The sequence below is a fragment of the Ochlerotatus camptorhynchus genome, unplaced genomic scaffold, assembly GCF_037179485.1.
Source record: "Ochlerotatus camptorhynchus isolate MF236.1 unplaced genomic scaffold, CSIRO-AGI_Acam_v1.1 ptg000530l, whole genome shotgun sequence".
In the NCBI taxonomy this organism is placed as follows: Eukaryota; Metazoa; Arthropoda; class Insecta; order Diptera; family Culicidae; genus Ochlerotatus; species Ochlerotatus camptorhynchus.
Window position 1 is genome coordinate 3,692,981 of NW_027041014.1, and position 23,067 is coordinate 3,716,047.

At 39.1% G+C, this 23,067-nt stretch overlaps 1 protein-coding gene across 1 annotated transcript in view; it reads left to right on the top strand.

Annotated features, from left to right (window-relative positions):
- The window catches only part of LOC135713031 (uncharacterized), a 31,542-nt gene extending 9,049 nt beyond the window's left edge, over positions 1-22,493 (top strand). Inside the window, exon 2 of the mRNA XM_065236108.1 lies at positions 22,019-22,493. Within this exon, the coding sequence (XP_065092180.1) occupies positions 22,019-22,493 (475 nt within the window). The remainder of the gene's footprint in view (positions 1-22,018) is intronic.
- Positions 22,494-23,067: the final 574 nt, after the last annotated feature.

Consider the following 23,067-nt stretch of genomic DNA (forward strand, 5'->3'; position numbering starts at 1 on the left):
TGTCGTTCCACGGGCACATGCAACCACTGACGAAGTCAGTCTTTAGCAGAGAAACACTTTAGGCGCATTATTGGCCTCCTCAAATCGTGTGTCCACGTAGTACTGGTTCGATGCCAGTTAGCCTTCTGATCACTGAAAGAATTCCAGTGATTTCAACATTTGCAGCAGGTTTTCCCGGTGGCTATAAATTCTGAATGCCATCAGATTTGTTTCGATGCTGTCTTTGCTTTGGAACTCCATCACCTTTTGGGTCAGTTTGTCCAGCCTCTGGATCATCGCCTTGGTTCGGATTCCACTGCTTATTGTGTTCTTCCTTAAAAACAATACATTCGAACTATCAAATTAAACGGGTTGCCAGGCATGCCATTATTCATAAGCAAACAAAAGTCAGTCCGATGACTGGCATTCTCTTCGCTGCTGTCACAACTGAGGCACACTGAGAAAAAATGGGCACAAAATACGTGTGTAGAGTGACCAGCCCTTGGAAAGGACCGAAGTTCTAAATACTGATGAATAAATAAATCACTGGGTGTTAATGGGTTAAGTAAGGGCAAACAATGAAAAATTATTGTCACTCCAGCACCGCCTGGTAAGTTAATTCTGAGCTGAACTCTTTACCATAAAATAGATCTTGTTCATCTGAACAACTTTGCTGAAGATGGAAACCTTCTATCTACTAAAGATGCTAAGTTAGGGCAAACAATTCAAAATTAATATTACACTAGCGCTGTCTGGTGAGTGAATTCTGAACTATACTCTTTACTGATCTTTTGGATTCTGACTCAGCAGTCGTAACGCAGAACGTAAACAACCAACACGATGGAGCAATCCAACTCGAACAGTTGAAGTACCGAACAGCGATAGTAGAACACAGTATTTCAACAGGACACTCGATGCAGCCAAAATACTGGATTCCAGCAGCAAATTTTTGCGATTACCGAAATTAAAATCTGACAATTTTCCTTCAATAATGCATCTAGACGAAAATGTCGGTGATAGTTCGGAAAAAAAACTGTAATCTATTCGCAAAATTTTTTCAAGAAATTTATACGACATTTTCTGAAGAAGATCGTGACCGCGATTATTTTGCATTTTATCCAGAATTTTCAAGGGACATTGGCCTCAATCAACTTCAAGTGCAGGACATTTTGCAGGCTTTAAAAAATTTAGATGCCTCAAAAGGTCCTGGACCTGACGGAATTCCTCCAGTATTTATTAAATGTCTAGCAATGGAACTCACTGCTCCATTGTTTTGGCTTTTTAATATGTCCCTGGAATCCGGAACCTTCCCTAAAATTTGGAAAAGCTCATTTCTAGTACCTATCTTTAAATCTGGTCGAAAATCTGACGTACGTAATTATCGTGGAATGGCCATTATCTCTTGCATTCCTAAGCTTTTCGAGTCAATTATCAACGAAAAATTATTTCTCCAAATCAAAAATAGAATTACTGACATGCAACACGGCTTTTTCAAGGGTCGTTCGACCTCGACCAACTTACTTGAATTTATAGACTATTCATTGAATGCAATGGATAATGGAAACCACGTAGAAGCTCTCTATACAGACTTTAGCAAGGCATTTGACCGCATTGACATACCAATGTTACTCTTTAAACTGCAAAAATTGGAATTAAGTCAGGGCTCCTGAAATGGCTTGAATCATATTTAACTAACCGCCAACAAATAATTAAATTCAACGGAAAGAAATCGAGCCCAATTCAAGTCACTTCAGGCGTCCCCCAAGGCTCTCATTTGGGACCTCTCCTTTTTATTCTATACGTAAACGACATATCTTACATTCTCAAAAAACTTAAATTGCTTATTTATGCCGACGACATAAAGCTCTTTTTGGAAATAAGAAATGAAGAAGACATCAATATATTCCGGAATGAAATACACATATTCTACATATGGTGCAAAAAAAGTCTACTAGAATTGAATGTAAAAAATGTAACTTAATATCATTTAGTAGAAAAAGAACAACTTCAAATATTTCAATTGCATTAGGAAATCAAACTGTAGACAAATGTGAAAGAGTTAGGGATTTAGGAATTATCTTAGACTCTAAGCTAACTTTCATAGACCATTACAATACAATTATTCACAGGGCAAATAACATGCTAGGCTTTATCAAGCGCTTTTGCTATAACTTTCAGGACCCTTACACAATTAAAACACTATATATTGCCTATGTGAGGTCAATACTGGAATATTGCAGCATTGTATGGTCTCCATTTTCAATCACGCACGAAGAAAGATTAGAATCAGTACAAAAACAATTTCTATTATACGCTCTTCGTAAATTAGGTTGGACTTCATTTCCTCTTCCATCATATGAAGCACGCTGCATGCTTATAAACATACAAACATTAAAAGAGCGTCGTGAATATGCAATGGTTTCATCTGTAAATGATATCGTTTCGCAGCGAATTGACTCAACAGAACTTTTATCAAAATTAAATTTCCATGCACCCACTCGGCAACTCCGAAATCGAAATTTATTTGCCATAAAACATCATCGCACAAATTATGCAAAATATGGGCCATTAAACCGCATGATGGCCTCTTACAATAAACACTGCGAAACCATTGACTTTACAATGTCTCGGCATAAACTAAAGCAATATTTTTATTCCATAAGAAATAACAACTCATAAAAGAAAAGACAAGAAAGCTGACACTACTTTTTTTATATAAATATATATTTAAGAAAACAAAACTGTATTAATTGTACTAGTCTACGTTGGTTGACGAAATAAATAAATAAATAAATAGATATAACTAGAGATATGCCAGATCATGACCGCCGAAAACATCAACAAACGATCAGATTCAGAAGGACTAAGTATCATTTATACAGGAATTATGCATAACCTTAAGAAACAATAATCTAACAAACACACTTTCAATAGAACCACTACATCACAAACACATAAATGTGCAGTTCGGCCATTCACTGAGGAATCTGGTTGCAGGATTTGCAAGCCACTTACCCAAGCGTCCGCACTTGCAATGACGGTACGATGAGGAAGAGGACGATCTGCTGAGGAGTGCGCAGGGCTATGTTCGTAGTAGGTAGTGAGCGGCTAGCATCTCTATGCGGGGGGTAGAGATGCACCGCCCACCGCACAATAATAACAATCAGAGTTCCACTGGCGTGCACAGGGTGGAGCAATTGCCCCTCCTTTTAAATATAAGATGTGTATTTCCACATTTCCAAATTATGATATAAAATAACTTGATTTCTTGATAACTTGATTTGAAGGTAAATAAATTCATTTCATACTATAAGGGCACTGAAAACCTTTTATTGCGTCAATTCCTTTTAGATGGTGTCTGAAAATTGCAGCACAAAGGTGCATGAATGGAAAAACATCAATCACATTTTTTTTGGTCAAAAAATTGCACCACAGTGGTGCATACAAAAAAAAATCTGCTTTAATTTGTTTTTTAAAAGTAGTTCATGGAGGGTAAAGCAGAGGGAAAATTTAAGGTTGAAAAAATTCACCTTTGTGGTGGTAAATTGTAGAAAAAGCTTTTTATTGAATAATTCTGGTGTAAAAATATCATTAATGAATAATTCTGGTGGAAAAATTGAATCATGCAAAAAAATTGGAGGTGTACATTTAACTGAAAATTTCTGGTGGAACGTTCGCAACACTTGTAGAAACAAGGTTATTCATGTGCATAATTTGCATCGTTCTGATGAGTGCAAGCTTCATTGAAAATTTATGGTGGAAAATTTGCATGAAGAGGCAAAGCCTGAAAATTGCACCACAAAGGTGCATGGTGAAACAAACTTCACTGACAATTTTTGGTGCACCGTTCTGGTGAATGGAAGAACATGCTTTATTGAAATTTTCTGGTGCAAAATTTGTATCGCTATGATAAATGAAATGAACAAAACAATTCTAGTGGAAAACTTGCACTGGTCTGGTAAATGAAGGCACAAGCTTTATTTAAATTAAACTATATTGAAAACTACTGGAGGAAAATCTGCACCATTCTGGTGAACAGATGGGCAAGCTTTTCGGAAAATGTTTGGTCTCAAATTTGCATCCTTTTACTCAGTAGAGGAACAAACTTTAATAATAATTTCTGGTGTAGAATTTTCACTATTCTGATTATTGGAGGGAAGCTGCTTTACTGAAAATATATGCTGAAAAATCTGAAAATAGGGGCAAGCTTTATTAGATAAAAAACCTACAACATTCTGATGATAGGAGAAGCAAGCTATATTGAAAATGTCTGGTGGAAAATAGAAAACGGATATCTGCACCAATCAGAAGATTGGAGAACAATTTTTATTGAACATTAACGGTGGAAAATTTACATCGTTCTGGTCAATTGAAATTTTCTGGGGCAAGTTGTATTGAAAATTTCTGGTGCAAGATTTGCAACAATCTACTGCATGGAGGCGATAGCTGAATTGAAAATTCAGGAATTGTAAACATTGCACAGTTCTGGTGAATGGAGGGGCAAGCTTTATTGAACATTTCTGGTAGCAAAAACTACAACGTTTTGGTGAATGGACGGACAACTTAAACTTGACTTCCGAGAAGAATTCTGAAGACAAGTTCCAAAAGAAATGATTTCTGGGGATGATTCCATGAAAATTCTGCGAATAATTTCTAGTGAATCCTGCAGATAGTTCCAAGATAATTTCGAAAAGAATACCGAGAGAATCAAATTTTGAATTAAATTCCAAAGTGATGTTGGGGAAAATTTCAAGGAAATTCCGAGGATACTTTCAAGCTCATTTTGGGAAGAATTTCTGAAGAATATAGATGAAATTCTTCTGAAAATTTAGGAGAATTTCAGTTTCTTGGCGTTCTGAGAAAAAAAAGTTCTAAAATATTCCGAGAAGAACCTCAATGATATTGAATTCCTAGGACAGTTCCAAAATATTTCTGGAGAGAATTCAAAGAAAATTCTGCGGACAATTTCTTGTACATCCTGCAGCTAGTTCCAAGATAATTTCGAAAAGAATACCGAGAAAATCAAATTTTGAGTGAAATTCCAAAGGGATTTTAAGCAAAATTTCAAGCGAATTCTGAGGAAAATTTCTAGCACATTCAGTTTCAAGGTGTTCTGAGAAAAAATCATAAAGAGTTCTAAATATAATTCCAGTGGACTTCTGAGAAGAATTTCAAAAGAGCTCTTAGGAGAGTTCTAAAAAAAATCCGAGAAGATCCTCAAGGATATTGAATTCTGAGGACAGTTGCAAAGAATTTCTGGGGAGTATTCCAAGAAAATTCTGCGAATAATTTCTAGTGAATCCTGTTATAGTTCCAAGATAATTCTGAAAAGAATACCGAGAAAATTAAATTTTGAGTGAAATTCCAAAGGGATTTTGAGGAAAATTTCATAATTTTTAACTCATTCCGGGAATAATTTCTGGATAATACTGGGGAAATTCTTCTGAAACTCTAAGGAAATTTCAGTTCTAAGGTGTTCTGAGTAAAAGTCAAGGAGAGTTCTAAAAATAACTCCAGAGGACTTCTGAGAAGAATTTCAAAAGAGCTCATAGAGTTAAAAAAAAAAAACTTTTGGATTCTCTAATTGAAAAGTGGATATTAGTTTGCCATTGAACCTTGGTCGATTGTTGTCTTGCTAAAAAATCGTCGAAGAATCTTCTCTGAAAATGTCAATGAATAGATTCGAGTGTGTTGGTTTGTTTCCTTTTAATTCCGTTATAATTGCTTATATTTTGACAGATACGCATATTTCGTCTACTACTTGCAGACTTTATCAGTGCCAAGCACTCCATATCACTGATCAAGATTGGATTGATCAAGAGCAATATACTGTTTGTTCACTGCTATGAGCACTGTTTGAGCCTTGTACTTGTCGACGCAGTGTGCATGCGAAAGGAGAATGCGATTCTTATTGGTCATTCATCTAGGTTTGTCGATGCTATCACCACCAACTGACGTGACTTCAGCTGAATTCAACCACCAAGGCAACAACATTGCAGCAAATGTATAATTTCGGATACAGCCCTACTATCGCAACCATTTGAAGAACCGATCATCATCGACATCGTCGATGGGATTAAAATGTCAATTTTAATTGGCTGTCTGAAAGCAGTTTGCATTGAAGAAGATGAACCACCACCGGAGCAAAAAATAAGTAAAATGAACTAAATTGAACAGTAGGGAAAAAGTGGGAGGAGGACAGCACCATCTACGACGTACTTAGGAGTACTCCCCATCCCCAGATTAAATGCACCAAAGAAAACAAAATTGCCCCTCCTTAACAAGATTCCTGTGCACGCTAGTGCAGAGTTCAGAACCGTTGTACATGGAACTAGTACAGAATTCAATAGTAAGTTTCAACCAAGACAACAACCACAATATATATTATAACACAACATTAAGGCAATAGACAGAAAACAGGGAACATGACAGGATTTAAGTATTTAGACATGAACAGTTATTTCTTTGTTAGTAGTTTTAAAATCATCAACAATGCAATTAAAATTAAAAATAATAAACTAATAAATTAAAGATTCCTGAAGAAGGTCCTAATCCAGACTGAAACGGAACGAGAACATTATAGGGGAATTTACGTATTCTCGGCAACCTAAGCAGCGACCTTCTTTCTATAGCCTTTTTCTCTAAGGAACGCACACATATGCAGTATTGGTTTGTTTACAATCTTTTGCTGCCAGCTGCTCTAACAATTTCAGTCGAAAGAATTGTCAAAAACTGTTTTGAAACGCTTTTACAAATCTCTAATCTTCTCTAGTGAGAGCGAGTATTGTCGGCAACCACTTTTTCTTCGGCAACCGTTCCATTTGAACTGCATGTAAATCTGCTGTTCTATTATCGGCAACTCGAAATCAGCTACAATTTGTACTGCGTGCGTTGCATTTCAAGAAAACCTTGCTAGATTGCTTTTTCTCAGTGTTAAAAATATAGTCAAAGTGAAGCTGAAAGCATAAAGAATCGTTTGCATGCATTCAGCGAAGTGTTTTTGTAAGAAAATCCAGTGAAAATAGTGTTTCAATTTGTGTTGCCGAAAATAGTCTGTCATGCCGAAGCCGTCATTTCCCCTATTTAATTTGTTATGCCATAAGACTGTTTAGCCAGAATCCGAAATCCGAATTAGTATGTATTGATCATACTAATTCAGTTGTAGATCAGTAGCCTATGCTCTTTTTTTTTTCCTTGATTTATTTTCCGTCGATCTTGTTTTCCGTGCAGAGCATTAACGCCAGGGAGGCAGCTCCTAAACCTGGATCCTACCTATCGACCCATCAACTCATGAACCGAGGACCAACGGTGGGCAACGGTCAGCAGATATTTTATGCCTCAGAACATCCCGGCGGCACCGACTGGAATTGAATCCAGGCCTGCTGGGGTGAGAGGCAATCACGCTTATCACTACACTACTGGCACCGCTAGTAAATTATACTCTTTACCTTAGGATAGGTCCTGTTCATCTGAACAACTTTACCGAAAATGGAAACATTCTAATCTAGTCAAGATGTTAAGTTAGGGCAAACACTTCAACATGAATTTCACACGAGTGCCACGTGGAGAGTGATTTCTGAACTAAACCCTGTTCCTGAAGATAGGTCCCGTCCATTAAAACAAGTTTGCTGAATACGGAAACCATCCATATGAGTAGGATTTGTGGACAGCGTTATAATGTGTGTATCTAGTGTTTTAGCGCCATCTAGTGAGTAAATTTTGTCATAAACTATCCATAGTTTTGAAGTTCTTGTACTTTTGAATATCTTTACAGAAAGAATCAACATCCTATATGGTTGGGATCTCGTGATATAAACATCTCTAATCTCAAAATATGCCACTTCATGGGTATAGTTTTACAATGATTCCTCCACTTGAGCGATACATCCCTCCAAAAAAATCTGTTAATTTAAACAAAAACTCCACTAAATTTACTTTGAAAATCATTTGAAATTTCAGAAGTACGTTGAAATTTAGTTAAGATATGGCAATTTGGATTTGGGGTCAAATTGACCCCAGGGTACAGACAACGTAAGTATTACAATAAAATGTTCCAATAAATATATTTTCAAGCTTCTTGGAGTAGATTTCATCTTATATTACAGAACTCTAGGTGGACACACATAGTCATGAAGGAATTAGTAAAATCAATCTACAAATAAAAAAAGTTACAACATTAGGCCACTTGAGGTCAAATTGAGGGTACACAGAGTTAAGGTTGTCTTCATTTTCAGCTTGGTTTAGTGTAGAAGAAATTATGCTTATCAGCACTGGTCTTCAGTGCTTGAATGTATAAAATATGACTACAATTAAATTTTCTATAAATTACACTCAACCTTAAAAAAAAACAGTTTTGGGATTTCAATCTATTGTCTATTGTCCTTTCGGCTGTCGAAAGACAAATCCTTTTGCCACAGATTCTCCAATCTTTATCTTTTCCAACACCCCTAAACATAATAATCCGTAAGATGCTGCATAATTGCGTGAGCATCTTCTTTTGTAAGCTTCATACCAACCCTCTGCGGATACCTTACATGTAAATTCAAGTGTAAGGTCCTCGTGACATCGCAAAAAAAAAGAACTCCACGGAAATGAAGGCAATAAAGAAACCGGCCGACATGAAGATATCGCTTTGAAATATATGTTCTCACCACGGCGCGCACTCCGCACGAATCACTAGCTGCACATGTTTTTCATGTACCAAATATCTCCCCACCCCAAGTTAAGCAAAAACGAACTGAAAAAAAGAAGAAGACCAACTACCTCTGCTGCTACTATTTTACTGAGTGAAATGACATCGCTGCTTGTGGTGACTATCTGGGGTTTCGGTTGGAGGTGCTATCAGCAAAGTCGAACCAGAAGACGCCGACGACGACGACGACGACATCGCAGCGAACAGAAGCACTGAAACATTGGCTGCCGAGTAGCTGAGCCACAATGACTTCATCATCCTTCAAGGGGGGGAGGGGGGAGAGCGCGTTATCGTCTGCACCTTCTCCAGGCCCAGGTTTTTCCATATTTTTTTCTTGCTCCACATTTACACTCCATCACACTGTCGTTTATGATACTTTATTCGAATAATCATGAATATTATAATTTACTTCTTCCTTCCCGAGCCGGCGCTGCTACCGTTGTGAGATAGTTGCTGATGCTCTTGAGCCACGCTACATATTGGAGCACTGTATCTTTTTCCCCGTGTAGCTCAGCTGGCTTTTAGCACCATCGCCTCAGGACGGCGCTATCAGGACAACGGATGACGAACAGCAGCGGTGCAATTTTTATCGTCACGGAAACCGTGAGACAATTGGCAACGTTCGCCAAGAAGCACAGGAAGGAATCCAGGCAAGCAGCAGCGGAATACGGAAAAGAGATACTACTTTGCATATGGGGAGCATTTCCATCATCGGTAATTTACTGGTTGCGCACAGCAACCGGAAAGCAGCACACCAGCGTTGAGTGAGCAGTCTGTTGCAAAGCTTAGAAGAGACCGGAAAAATTGAATTATTCGACCGGAAGGAAAGCGAGATTTTTGCAATGGTAATTAGTCAATCATGGGAAATTACATCCGGTGACCATCGGTTTGCGAGCTGCTTCCAGGGGCAAGTTATTATGCAAATCATCAACCTATCCAACATCCATCCCACGGAGCTTTCCCCTGTTCAAGATGCTTTACTGTTCGGTCTTATTCTAGTTTGACTGATGATTAACCTTTCGTTACTCGCGCCCACATTTGTAACAAGAGTACTCGTGCGTTGTACTTCGTACAATAGTGTGAGCTTTCCATTTCCATTTTCCTGCCGAGCTACAAATCGATCTGAAACCAACGTTTATTCCTCAAAAAACTTGTTTTGAACTTAACAAGCTACACTTTTATTACAGTAAACCAAAAAAAATGGAAGATGTTAATGGAAACCGCGTAAACGCTGTTCATACTATGTGGGATTTAACTTAATTGGTTACAACATGGAATTAATCCAATCCAGATCCACGTAACAGATAAAAAGTTACTGATTTAGAAAAAGTTGTTCAGGAGATCATAACCTTTTCGCTGGTGGACAGTAGCTCTGAATTTTCTCACTGCGTATCGTTAGCATCCATGTGAAATTATCGCAGGTGATATATCTCGAGATCCTGACCAGCTAAAAAGTTACTGTCTTCGGCACTTTTGGCTAGTGAACAGTAGTTCAGAGTTTTCTCACTTAGTGGTGCTAGTATACATGTGAAATTCTCGTACATAAAATATCTCTAGATCTTGACCATTCTTGTAAATGTGTTAGGCAAAGTTCTTCAGGAAGTCAAGATCTTTTTGATGGTGGACAGTAGGTAAAAATGTATTTTACTACGTAGCTCCACCATATATATGTAAAATTCTCGCATGTGGTATATCTCGAGATCCTAAACAGCTAGAAAGTTACTGTCTTTGGCAAAAAAATAAATAACATGTAACGAAAAAAATATAAAGTATTGAATAAATTAATTAATACATTCATTTAACAAATATTTTAAGAAATTTTGCGAATAGGAATTTCAATTTTTAACTTAGCAATTTTTATTGCCCATTCAATATTATTGAATTTTTGAAGGTGATGATGGTGGAAGAGGAGAAGGGGGGTTACCATAAAATAAAAAAAAAAATAATTTGCGTCAGCCTAAGTGGGATACGAGAAATATATTCTGGATTTCTTTTACTGGGGATTTTCATGCTGATTTGTGGATAAATAAATAAGGGTGTGTCATTCCCCTGTAAACTCCTGGTAAATTAGTGATAACATTTTATCTCTAGTGGTAAGCATTATCTAAATAGATAAGTTTCGCTGAAACTTCCACCAAATGAAAGTTTAGAGACTCCCTTTAATTTTAGGTCAATTTCTAAATTTCCTATCGAGCGGTCTAGAACAAAAAAAAAGTATTTTCGTGTGCATGGAGAATGAAACTACTCAGAGAGTGAGTCACTTTTACTCAGTTGTATGGAAAAAAAACTTAGGCTACTCAGCACTGAGTGACCTACGCTCATGGAAATTTCTCCAGGCAACTGCTTTTTTTTATTTTGCTGTTTTCTCTTCAATGGTTATATACAGGATACAGAATAAAGAATCAATGACTTTTTTGACTTTAAATGATCGTTATTTCTTGTATTTGTTTGGTTACAAGTATGCATTATCAAGTGACACAGATGAGTCTTTTCAACTTTAGTACATTTGAATTTTTAATTATTATTTTCAGTTTCTAGTCCTATCAGGCCTGTTTTAGAGTATGACCTCCTTGGTGGGATTAGTTTGTTGTGAATTCGAAAAAAGAGACTACTTACAACTACTATTAACAACTAAAACTAACCTATAACTGCTATATACACCTAACCAACTATAAACAAAGTGCTTATGATCTGATGTATTGCATTTCTGCACAAACCTAGACTAATTTTGTCATCAATTTTGAAATCTAATTTTAGAACAGGCGCTTGGTTGACGCCTGAAATTCTTGTCTCAAAGGGACGATCCAAGATCATCCTATGCACTCTGTTCTGAGTGACCTGGATTTTGTTCCTGTGAGTCTGTGCACATGATTCCCACACCGGAGCTGCGTAGAGGATTGCAGGTGCTAAAATTTGTTTGTAGACAGCCAGTTTGTTCACCCCAGGATCTGCGGCAAATCAGCGGATACAGACACCTAACTAAGGCGGGACACAACAACGGGGCTTATTACGGATGTCACTTCACGGTGAAAACTTGTCACTTGTCGTCGCGGTGAAGTGATTCCCTTTTGATTTGTACGGTAATCACGGCTCTTATGCTGAGTATCACTTGCTTATCACCGTGATAAGGCCCAACATCCCGAGATAGGTTACTTCGGCGGACCACTCAACCCCGAGGGGAGGAATGTCAGAAGTGTAGATGCTGTAAAGCAAAGGGCCTAACAGACTTCCTTGCTGAACACCTGCTGGGATGGAGAATGTGTGTGAAAAGCAGAAATTCAATGATTTTTGCTGAAGGTAGTTACGGGTGATTTTAACAAGATGCAAAGGAAAGTTGAAGCTACAAAGCTTGTATACAAGCCCATTGTGCAAGATATTGTCAAACGTTTTCGCAACGTCTAACAGTTCCATGGTTGTGGACTTGGATACAGCCTTGTTACTTCGGATGTTATTCATCATCCGTACTAGCTGATGATAAGTGGAGTGCCCCTTCCTGAACCCGAACTGTTCCGGTAGGAGAATGTTATGTTCCTCGACAAACTTGAGCAAACGATTGAGAATAAGTTTCTCGAACAATTTGCTCACCGCTGAAAGGAGGCTGATCGGTCTGTAGCTTGAAGCTAGCGTTGGGTCTTTGCGGATAAGTATGATTTTCGTTGCCTTCCAGATACTTTGAACGTAGTGCAGTTCCAAGCATCTGTTGAAGACCGCAGCCAGCAGAGAGTGAACCTTCATGTTGAGATTTTTCAACACTAGGTTGAATATTCCGTCGAATCCGGGTTTTGGTGCATTTCAACGCTGAGCTAATCTGTTCCACTGTGATTCTATCCTCCGGAGAGATAGCACAAGGGGAGGAATCAAGGTTGAATACGCATTGCTCAACTTGAACTTCGAGCCAATCAAGTGCGATTTGGCAATATGCTCACCAATCGCATTTGCTTTCTCCTGAGGGGTGATTATGAGCCGAACGTTATCATTTTCATCTTTGAGTGGTGGAATGGGCTTGGGGTGCGTCTTTAAGACCTTGGCAACTTTCCAGAATGGTCTGGAGTGGTCGTCCAGATTCTGGACGAGCCGCCCGAAACATTCGTTACGGAGTGAGACCATTCTGGAAGCAATCTCCTTGTTCAGATCGGCCATTTACGTTTCCTCGCCAGGTTCTTTGGAACTGGCGTCTACGAACATTTCTCAGGCGAATCAAGAGTGGGGTGTGGGAATCAGTGGCAACTAAAGAATCAATGCAATGTTGCTTACTTTTATACTCTTTCTTCGGCTGCGTCACACAGCAGAAAATTAATTTTAAAATTACATCCAAGAGGATGCACTTCAATCATGTCGAATATCTCATGTAATTTGTATAGCCACAAAAATAAACAAATGCAGTAAAAGCAGCGTAAGGTCAGTTCACTGTATTAATGATACATTTTTTTCCTTTTTGGCAAGTAATAATTCCATTATATTTTCGACACGATTGAAGTGCATCCACTTTGATGTGATATTAAAATTAATTTTTTGTCGTGCAGCCAATCAAGATTCGTCATTCGATGACGTCGTTCATTTGCTTACTGGAAGCGTTCATCGCGTACAATATGCAATATATTCACTTTTGGATCAGTGCTCACGTGAGGTACATCTTGACGTTCGTTGCTTTTATTAACGTAAGTCGCTACGGGTTCTGGTCTGATATCTGATCTGGTGATGATACTTCGCTCATCCCGATGCTCGTCAGCTGCTTCGGGTTCTGGACTGTTTGGGTATTTCAACATACAGGTCGATGTCCACAGAGCACTGATCCAGATGTTCGTCACTCGCTTTTGGTTCTATACTACTATAATAAGACAACTTATTTTACCTGTACAATTATGAAGAAGAACTGCAATCGACAAATATTACAGATGACTAATATATATTAAAAAAAATGCTGTTTTGTTTTCTCAATAAACTGATTACTTTAAATAACCTCAACATATTCAATTGATAGGGCAACAATTTTCACACAAAAACTCCTTATGTTTGAAGAAACGAGTCGACTCTAAGAGATCTTAACAAATTTTGGGCATAATAAGATGGATTGGCAATTCACTTTTATCTAACAACGAACTGCTCATGTTTGATAGAAGGAGTCAACGCCAAGAGAGTGAACATAATCCGATCAATTGGTCATTTGCCTATATCTATCCAAGAAATGCTCATGTTTGAAAGAAGGAGACATCTCTAAGAGGTAAAATAGCATTCAATTGTATCAGATTGATTTTTCAATTTTATAAATTTCGTGTAAATAGTGGGACGACATCTCAAGATCTTTGCTTGAAATAATTGCTGTTTTCTGCAATGCTGTTCAGGAGGCCAAGGCCTTTTAAATTTTGGACAGTTTAGCTCGAAAATATTTTTTTTATTCATTTCGTGAAGCCAGTATAGACTATGTACAATGATGATTGCAATGTTTACTTACATACTATGCATTAATTATATTCTGGTTTAGCTTAGTTTTTATTTGATGCTTGGACATAGTGATGTCAATAGTTCCGCAATGCAAATTATACAGGCGCATCATTCCATTTATTGGGTAATTTTTTGCATAGTTTTTTTCTGTACGATTTTTCAGAAAATAAATTCCGTGTTCTAAGATATCGATAAGGTGTGTAAAAGTTTAATTGTGCGAGAATTTCTGCCGAATCTATGCGCATTGAAATAATGTCGTTGATGAAGAACAGCATTGCAAATTCTAGGCGCTCCTTAAGTGTTTGTATATTGATGAGCATGCAGAGCGCTTCATAAGATGGTAATGGATATGCGGTCCAATTCAATTTACGTAAAGCATATAAAAGAAATTGTTTTTGGACAGATTCTATGCGTTCTTCGTGTATGGAAATGTATGGATTCCATACTAGGTGGCAGTATTCCAGAATTGGCCTTACATATGTGGTATATAATAGCTTAATAGTGTATGGGTCTTCGAGATTATGACTGAACCTTTTGATGAAGCCTAGCATTCTGCTTGCTTTACTAATGATAGTATTATAATGTTTTATAAAAGTTAGTTTGGAGTCTAGGATTACACCTAGATCTCTTACAATTTTGCTTTTTTTCTACTATTTGGTTGCCTAATGATATTTCAATATGCGTTGTTTCAATTTTTCTGCTAAATGCTATTGCAGTACATTTTTTTACGTTCAGTTGAAGTAGACTTTTACTACACCAGGTGTGGAATATATTGATTTCATTCTGGAATTCTTCTGCATCGCTAGAATTACTTATTTCCATAAAGAGCTTCATGTCGTCTGCATATACAAGCAATTTTATTTTTTTAAGTATGTAGGAAATGTTCCCCTGAGAACCCTGGGGGCTCTGAAAGTTTATTTTGAAAGCGAACTATTTGTTTACGATGTGTTAGGTATGATTGAAGCCAATTCAAAAGTCCAGGCTCCATTCCTATTTTCTGCAATTTGAGGATTAATAATGGTATGTCGATGCGGTCAAATGCTTTACTGAAGTCGGTGTATAGCGGAAGTGTGTTTGTGATTTTCATTGCCTCCTGGGAGGCCCATTCACCGTGTTTGAATGTCACGCTTTCGGCGTGTAGTTCTTTCGAGACCCTCGTCACCGTGTGCGAGTTTGAACACGGTCCGGTTGGCGGGTGAGCCGGGGAAAGTGCTGATAATGTGTCCGTCACGAGTTTTGGTGGTGATTCGGTGGCCGACGTTGCCGTGAATCAGCAAGTTTACGGCTTGCAAAGGTGCTCGTCTGCAGACATAAAGCTCAAGTGAAGGTGCCGGAAAAAGGTGTTGTAGGTGTTGTCCTAGACAAGTGGTAGGTTGCAAATTCGCTGCTGTCGTCGTCGTAGGCGCCGTCGCAATCGCCATCGTAGTCGCCGTAGTAAATTTAAATTTAACCATCAGCCGCTGAAACTATATGGATTTTCGAGGATTTCTGATGTTCATTACATACCAACTGAAAACATAATCATATTTTGCCGTGGAGTGTTGTGGTTTTGAGATACTCGATGGCCCTAGAGGGATCGGTGTTGCTTAATGAGCAGAATATCATGGGTTTAATCCCAGGAGGTCTCGGTGAAGCTATGTTTTGCCGGGACTTACGTGGCCAGACTCGGTGGAGGGAACTAGGTGTTCAAGTTTATTTTCAGCTCTTTGAATATATTACATCACTAGATTTAAATAATAAAAATTGTACATTGTTTTCAGTTCTCATTCATGCTGGATTTAAATTATGTTAGCTTAGTTGAAGATGCTAAAAACCGATTTGTACCTTCCTTAAAAGTTGTCCTAGCTCGCTATTCTAATATCTATAAGCAATCTTCACACTGCCATACTCTAACGTAACTATCAACTCTATGCTTTCATCTACTCCATCTATCGTATAAAAATTACCACTACAGTCTGTTATTTGAAATTAGCATCTTCAAGTATGTAAATCGTTGACTTCACGTAGAAGTAATACTAAAACATATAGTCAAAGTATTTTAGCTTGTTTTCAGCTATTCAATGATTGAACATCTCGAAAATTATATTATAACAATTTTATTATATTATTGAATTTTGTATTTATATTATAAATGTTCACTTTTTCGCCTTAGAGATGAACTAGCCTACGGCTAAAAATCTCTTTAATCAAGATTAAAAAAAAAACTTTATAACCTTCTGTTGACCCGGTTGTTGGTTGTATGAAAATGATTTTTCAGTTCTTCGATTATACAACACTTTAAGATTAACTTTATAATGATTATCTTTTCTTTTCAGCTCTTTGATGATGGAAAATGTTTAGATTTATATTATAATGATTTAATCTTTTAAGCTTGCGCCCTGGTTGAATCAACTGATTTGATTTGTTTAAATTAGTTTTCAGCTCTTTGATGATGGATCTGTGGATTTATTTGACATGAACAAATTCTCTTAATACAGCTTATCGTCTACCGAAACAATCCCAACCCTAATATCCAACATCCCAGTGATTTCTCGTGGAAGAGTAGAGAATTTCACGGCATCGTGCAACACGAGTTTTCACGTCAATATATTACTACCCATTCCTTGATTGACCTGCATTCGGACATGGCCGGTGCTGGTATTGCCTTTTAAAAGTATGAGATCACCAGTTTTTACACATTGAGGATGAATGCTAGTCCCAAGCATCATCTGTTCGTTCTCTGTGCAATTACAGCTGATCTGTCAGTAACGGCGTAGCGGACACGGGCGGTCAATCATGCCAATGCTCATATTTCTGTTGCTGTTGGTGCAGCTCCCCTTGGTTGTTTGGGTAAGATCATTAATTTTTATTTATTTATACAGTAACCCCTCCTTATCGTTAGGATATCCCAGTGATTCCTCGAGAATTCCAGAGGATTTCTAAGCTTCCATCAAAGCGAGTGTCACGTCAACACTTTTCTACCCATTCTTTTCTTGAGCTGAGTTCGGGTGCGGCTTGACGATCCATTTGGTAAAATGGAATTTGGCCAAATAACCTGGAACCGATATTACAATCTGTGATATTGAAGCTACGAATATCAAACTAACAAAACTCAGCAGTTACACTTCTAACCAAACCGTGGTGAGTTTGAGTTTCATGATTTTTGCTTTACACCCGACTACGACCCAAAACTTCCATCAAACTTGAAAGAGGTCATCTTATCCTGGGAAGACCTCGTTCTTTTTAATGTTTTTAATGTTAGGATATAAAGGTCACATGACGACATTGATTCAGGATCGAGTCCAATGAAGAAGAATCCTTCATTCGGCATAGAGCCATAGCGAATTGCAGCTACCCACGAAAGTACATTCCTACATGTATCAAATGTGACGTTGACAGGTATATGATACTCTTATTCCCATAGTCACAATCGCACCATTGATTCCCATCAGACACAACCACTATCATCGAAATTCAATTACGATCTTTTCCAACTGCAATAAACAGAACCAAATTACTACATTACCACTATCAAGTCACCCGAGGCCAGATTAGTCAGCAACAATCAGTTTAAACCATTTATGGCATTGATAATTAACTTCCAGCAAATGCATTGTGCTGGTCCCCTCCTCCTGCGCCCGCCCTTCGGTGGCACATTTCCATTGTTTCAATCGTGTCATCAGTTCGTAAAAAATCTCACAAACGTGCCAAAAACGTTTCCCCCTTCCGGTCATGTTCGACTCGTAGACTTTCGCCCTTGCCAGCAATTCTTAGAACCTGCCCTCCGGCCTCCGAAGCCCATCGCAGAAATGGTTTCATCAACTTTCCCTCCCTTGGAAAACGGCGAAACTGCCGAAAGTTCCCACACTTTCTCCAACCGGTCGACCCCAGAAGCGAAAGGCATCACCACTGTATGTTACATTCATTATCGCTATAATTACATTTAATTTAATGAAATGCCATGAAGCAATTTCTACCCTCCCTCGGCTGTCATTTCCCCGCCCACCATCCCATCAGGAGAGGAACTGTTCCGACCGCCTTCCGGATCGTTTCTTTTGAAGCAAACTTTTCAGACATCCCTTTTCCTTTCCCGATGGGAGGACGTGTGTATGTGTTTCGCCAGGCCGTGCCGAGGGGGGAGGGTGGCATAAGTATAGACTAAGCTGGCTCATCATGATGGGAAAATGGCAGGGGGATACGGAGTTTCGACCCGGTGAACTTTTTCGTTCCGGTAAAATCCCTACCTGTGTCGACTTAGAAGGGGGTGGGGATTGGGGGGGTTTGGACAGGATACGGGAGTCTTCTTCAACAAATTATCAAATCCCTTCGGTGGTGTGTGGTGGTGGGGTAGGATCGAGATAGGGAAAGGTCGCATTAGGTCTTAGTGTATGCCTGGGAGTCGAAAATGCCTTGGAAGGAAGGTGTGTTCGAAGGTGGAGACAGGCAGGCAGGAAAAAAAACTCAATATTTATTCGTACAAAGCTTCCGGTTCTCACCCACTTCTGTGCGAAAGGATTGGAGTAGAGGTAAAGTACCCGTTCGTTATAGGGAAATACGGTTGTAGCCCGGCAGTGGAAGTACCAGCCAGCATCGTAGCATATTGCTGAACAGCTTTATTCCTCTAATTATACTATAAATTTAGACGCCTTTCTTACACGGGACGAGGGAATTTTTAGCATAACTGCATGAATTAAGCGTTCCTTGCTTGTTGTGAGGGTTTTTTTTTGTTTGCGAAGGGATGGATGGATGGGGATAAGTTGAAGAAAAATTCCTTTAGGCTCCGGAGTGTTCTAATGGAAACATTGAGAAAGGTCTTTGTTGTGCATAATCTTTGTTGTACCTTTGATGGTTTGTATTTTAAATTAGGGATGGAGAACATTCCACGGGTGTATAAAGCTGAGGAGATGTTACTTTGCCAGAAGCCGAATGTTTGTCTTGTATTAGAGAATAACCTCTTCGAAAATTGTCTCACCTACACATCATACCTGAAAGAAGCTAATGCATTGAAAAGAAAAACCATCCAATTTCAAGAACAGATAATAAACCTATTAGATACTCAAAGCTTACAACCGCCACACGTGTCGTACAGCTAAACCCTCTCGGGAACTATCAAGTAATAGCATCCGACCCCTCCTGGCACGTACCATCAGAATCACCATCATCATCATCATCACTACCTATTTCCCTCAGCCGAACACACACACACACACACACACGCCACTCGTCATTGTTCGGAAAATTGGTATTCAACCAGCGTAGTTGTACATACTTTAAAGAAAATCGCTTATTCTCCGCTCGGAATTTTCACTTGGTCCTGGTCTAACGCCAACCAGGTATCTACCAGTTACCTTCCTACCATCATAACGAGTCAAAGGCTTCAAAGGCGACAGCAATCCTTTCGAGAGGAAATTGAGAAGAACAGAACAGGAAGAACACGACAACGACGACGAGGCACCACCACACTGGTGTGACAAGGAGCTACCCGCGGTGAGAATAGAATGGCAACAAAACCAAACTCCAGCGGCAAAGCAGCACAGCAGTAGCAACAGCAGCAGCTCATGAGAAGTGTTGAATTTATCAATATGAAATTATTTAAGAATTTTCCGTTGAAGGTGCTGCCCTGCCCGGCTGGTTGCCTCACATTTTCTTCGGATAAGGGAATTTTTTTTTCTCCATCGCTTTTTACTTGTCACATTCTCATTTCCTCCGGACGGAACGAAGCTTAACTTCCTTTCTATTGTTAGCTTGGAGGATGAGTGTTATTATAAAGAACATGGTTAGACCCCCGATTGGATGATTATGAATCAGACACGAAGTCAATAGACTTCTCTGACGTTTGTGAATTGCACAAGTGTTAGTGCAGAACTTTGGGTTAATTCAAATGCTTTACTTGAAAAGTTCCGCACTAATTCAGACAAGTACAGACTTAAAGCCTTTGGAAGATGATGATGACGCTTAATGGGCAATCGGAAGGGTCTTGGCGCGGCTGCTGCTGGACACGGGTTGACTAGGTGGCTGCAACTGGTTGAAAGGTCGCAGTGAAGGATACCTCAACGACGAATGGGCTCTTGGAAGAGTCTCAGCCCGGCTACTGCTGGACACGGGTTGTCCCGGTGGTGCGAAAGGCGCAGCGAAGGATACCTAAATTTCACTACGATAAATGGGCACTCAGAAGATTCTCGGCCCGGTTGCTTCAGGATTAAAAGCTTCGTCGCTACCGTTTTGCTGGTTGCTTTTGCTGATCGATGGTTCTACTTCAACACAGGGGTAGTTGCTTTGTTGGTTATGTGACTAGATGAGCGAAAATGATTTTTTTTTTCTTTGGTTTGTTTTCCGTACTGAGCACCAATGCTACCGACGCGCCAGGAAGGCAGCTCCCACACCTGGACCCTACCTATCGACTCATCAATTCACGAACCAACAGCTTTACTTCCCTTCGTGATCAGAGATGTTATGCCTCAGAACATCCCGGCGGTGCCGACTGGGATTGAACCCAGGCCTGCTGGGGTGAGAGGCAATCACGCTTACCACTACACCACCGGCGCCGTTGAAATGAAAAATTCTTGAGAGATTTTTGAAAATGTCATTGAGGTTTACCTCAAAGTTTACCTATGGTTACTTGATGATTAAATAAAAATAAGAATCTGTTATGATTACCTGAGTTTTGTCGAAAAACGTAAATATTTATGCTGTATGCAGCAAAGAATAGGCAGTCCTGCAGTTTTGTGTCAACCATATGATATGATCACCATAAATACTTCTATTTACGGCTACTGCTGGACACGGGTTGACCCGGTGGTTGGAAAGGCAGCGAACTTCGCTGCGAGAAATGGGCACTGTCGGTCGGTCCAGTTGCTTCAGGATTAGAAGCTTGGTTGCTACCATTTTGCTGGTTCCAGGAATTTCATTCATGCCAAGTTTAATAGAAATCCTAAATCATCTCTTTTGAAATCAAGAAGGTGATTTGTAGTGTCTTTTGTAGTGATTGGTTGACTAAATAAACAGTGGTTTTTGTTTCTCGTGGCAGGTGAGTCCCAGTGTCTTTTGTAGTGTTAAAAAATGACTGAACTACGATTGGTCTCTGTTTCCCCCGGCAGGTGATTCACAGTGTCGGTAGTAGTGACCGATTGATTGAAGGAACAGTTGTCCTTGTTCCTTCGGAATGTGATTCTCGGTGTTTGTTGTAGTAACCGGTTAACTGAACGAACATTGGTCCACGAATCATCTGACCCGTTTATTTCAACAATAAGACCCCTTCAAAACAAGCAAAACTGCTTTTGTCCGAAGATGCTCAAACTCTTCTAGTTCAATCTACCGATGCATGAACCGATGGTGAAACAGAAGTAAGCGACAATTCTGAAAGTGACGAGGAAATGGGTAGCGATGAATATTTTTTTCTTTGATATTGTATGAAACGGTTGATGAAATGTAACTATATTGAGATATAGGTAGTAATAATTTAAGGTAGTAATTTTGTTCATAAAAAAAACAACAGTAAGACAATTATATGGGAAGTCGTGACCCTATAGTTTGGTAATAAGCAGATTAGCAGAGAATACTAAAGAAGACTAATGATTTGGTATGTAATGTGCAGCATTTTAAGTATACTTTCAAATGTAATCAACCTGGTTTGCCTAATTTTGCCCAACTTCGAGCTACTGACTGTAGGAAGTAAGAGCAAGTAAGCTGTTGATAAATAAATATAAAACGGTCAAACGGTGCCGTCGAACGGCAAAATAAAGGGATAAAGGAGACTCTAGCTGCCGCAAAGCTTGATAAAGTGCATTGGAAAGTGGCATTGGATAAATATATACAAGTTCATAATAAAGTAAGACCTTTGTCTCGTTTGGGTGTAACACCATTCGAATTACTGGTTGGGTGGAAGTTCCGGGGAACATTCCCCTGCCTCTGCGATCCCATCGCAAGTTCAGACTTGGATCGAGAAGAAATAAGGGAGAAAGATGCTCTATCAAAACTAAATAGCAAAAAATATGCTGACTCACGCCGAGGTGCTAAAGAGTCGGATATATCAGTGGGAGACAAAGTGCTGATTACCCAACAGAAACGATTGAAATCTGATCCAACTTTTTCGGCTGAGAGATACACCATAATGGCAAGGGATGGAGCAAAAATTGTAGTCAGAAGTGGTCGTGGTGTCCAGTACTCCAGGAATGTTCAGGACGTAAAGCTTGCCTCAACAATCTGTGACGATTTCAAGCAGCTAGATGAATCTGCAGTGAACGAGCATCTGCTTCACGAGTCACAAGATTCCGATGTTAAGCCAGAAATCACGACGCGGGATGTACCAGACAACAGCGCACAACCAGCGATTCGACCGAAGCGGTCAGTTGGTAAGCCCAGTAAATTTAAGGATATGGTGCTGTACAGAATCTTTGAATAAAGAGTAGGGGTTAGAGGAGATGTAGGAAGTAAGAGCAAGTAAGCTGTTGATAAATAAATATAAAACAAATCTCGGTTTTGTCCAGTGTATGAATTGATCAACTGAAGAACAATAAGAAAAAGGAGGGTATATGAAGTACACTGCAGTTTCCAGTCAGTTTTCCGACGAATCTATACACGGGCGGTTGAGATGTCGAAGAGGAGCGTTCTCAAGGGTAAAATTGGCCCAAGGTCCGGCTCCAGACCTGGTCAGCCTGGACGGCCCGGACACGACACTGACCTTGGAAATAATGCTTATTTTGGATGAAAACCTTGAATATCTTAAGAAATATTGAAGATAGGGACTTGCTTCCCAAGACAAAATGGCGTATTTTTAAAAATCAAACATTTGTGTAGAACATACTAATGTCAAAAAATTAATTCCTGAAAATTTATTTGCAAAAAAATGATTTTCTGAAGGCTCTTCCCAAAAAAATTACAGATCTTTAGAAACATTAGAGATAGAGGGTTGACATCTTCAGCAAAATGTTTGTCAACTTTGTCCACGAAATGGTGTCGCTATCTCGAAAAACAAA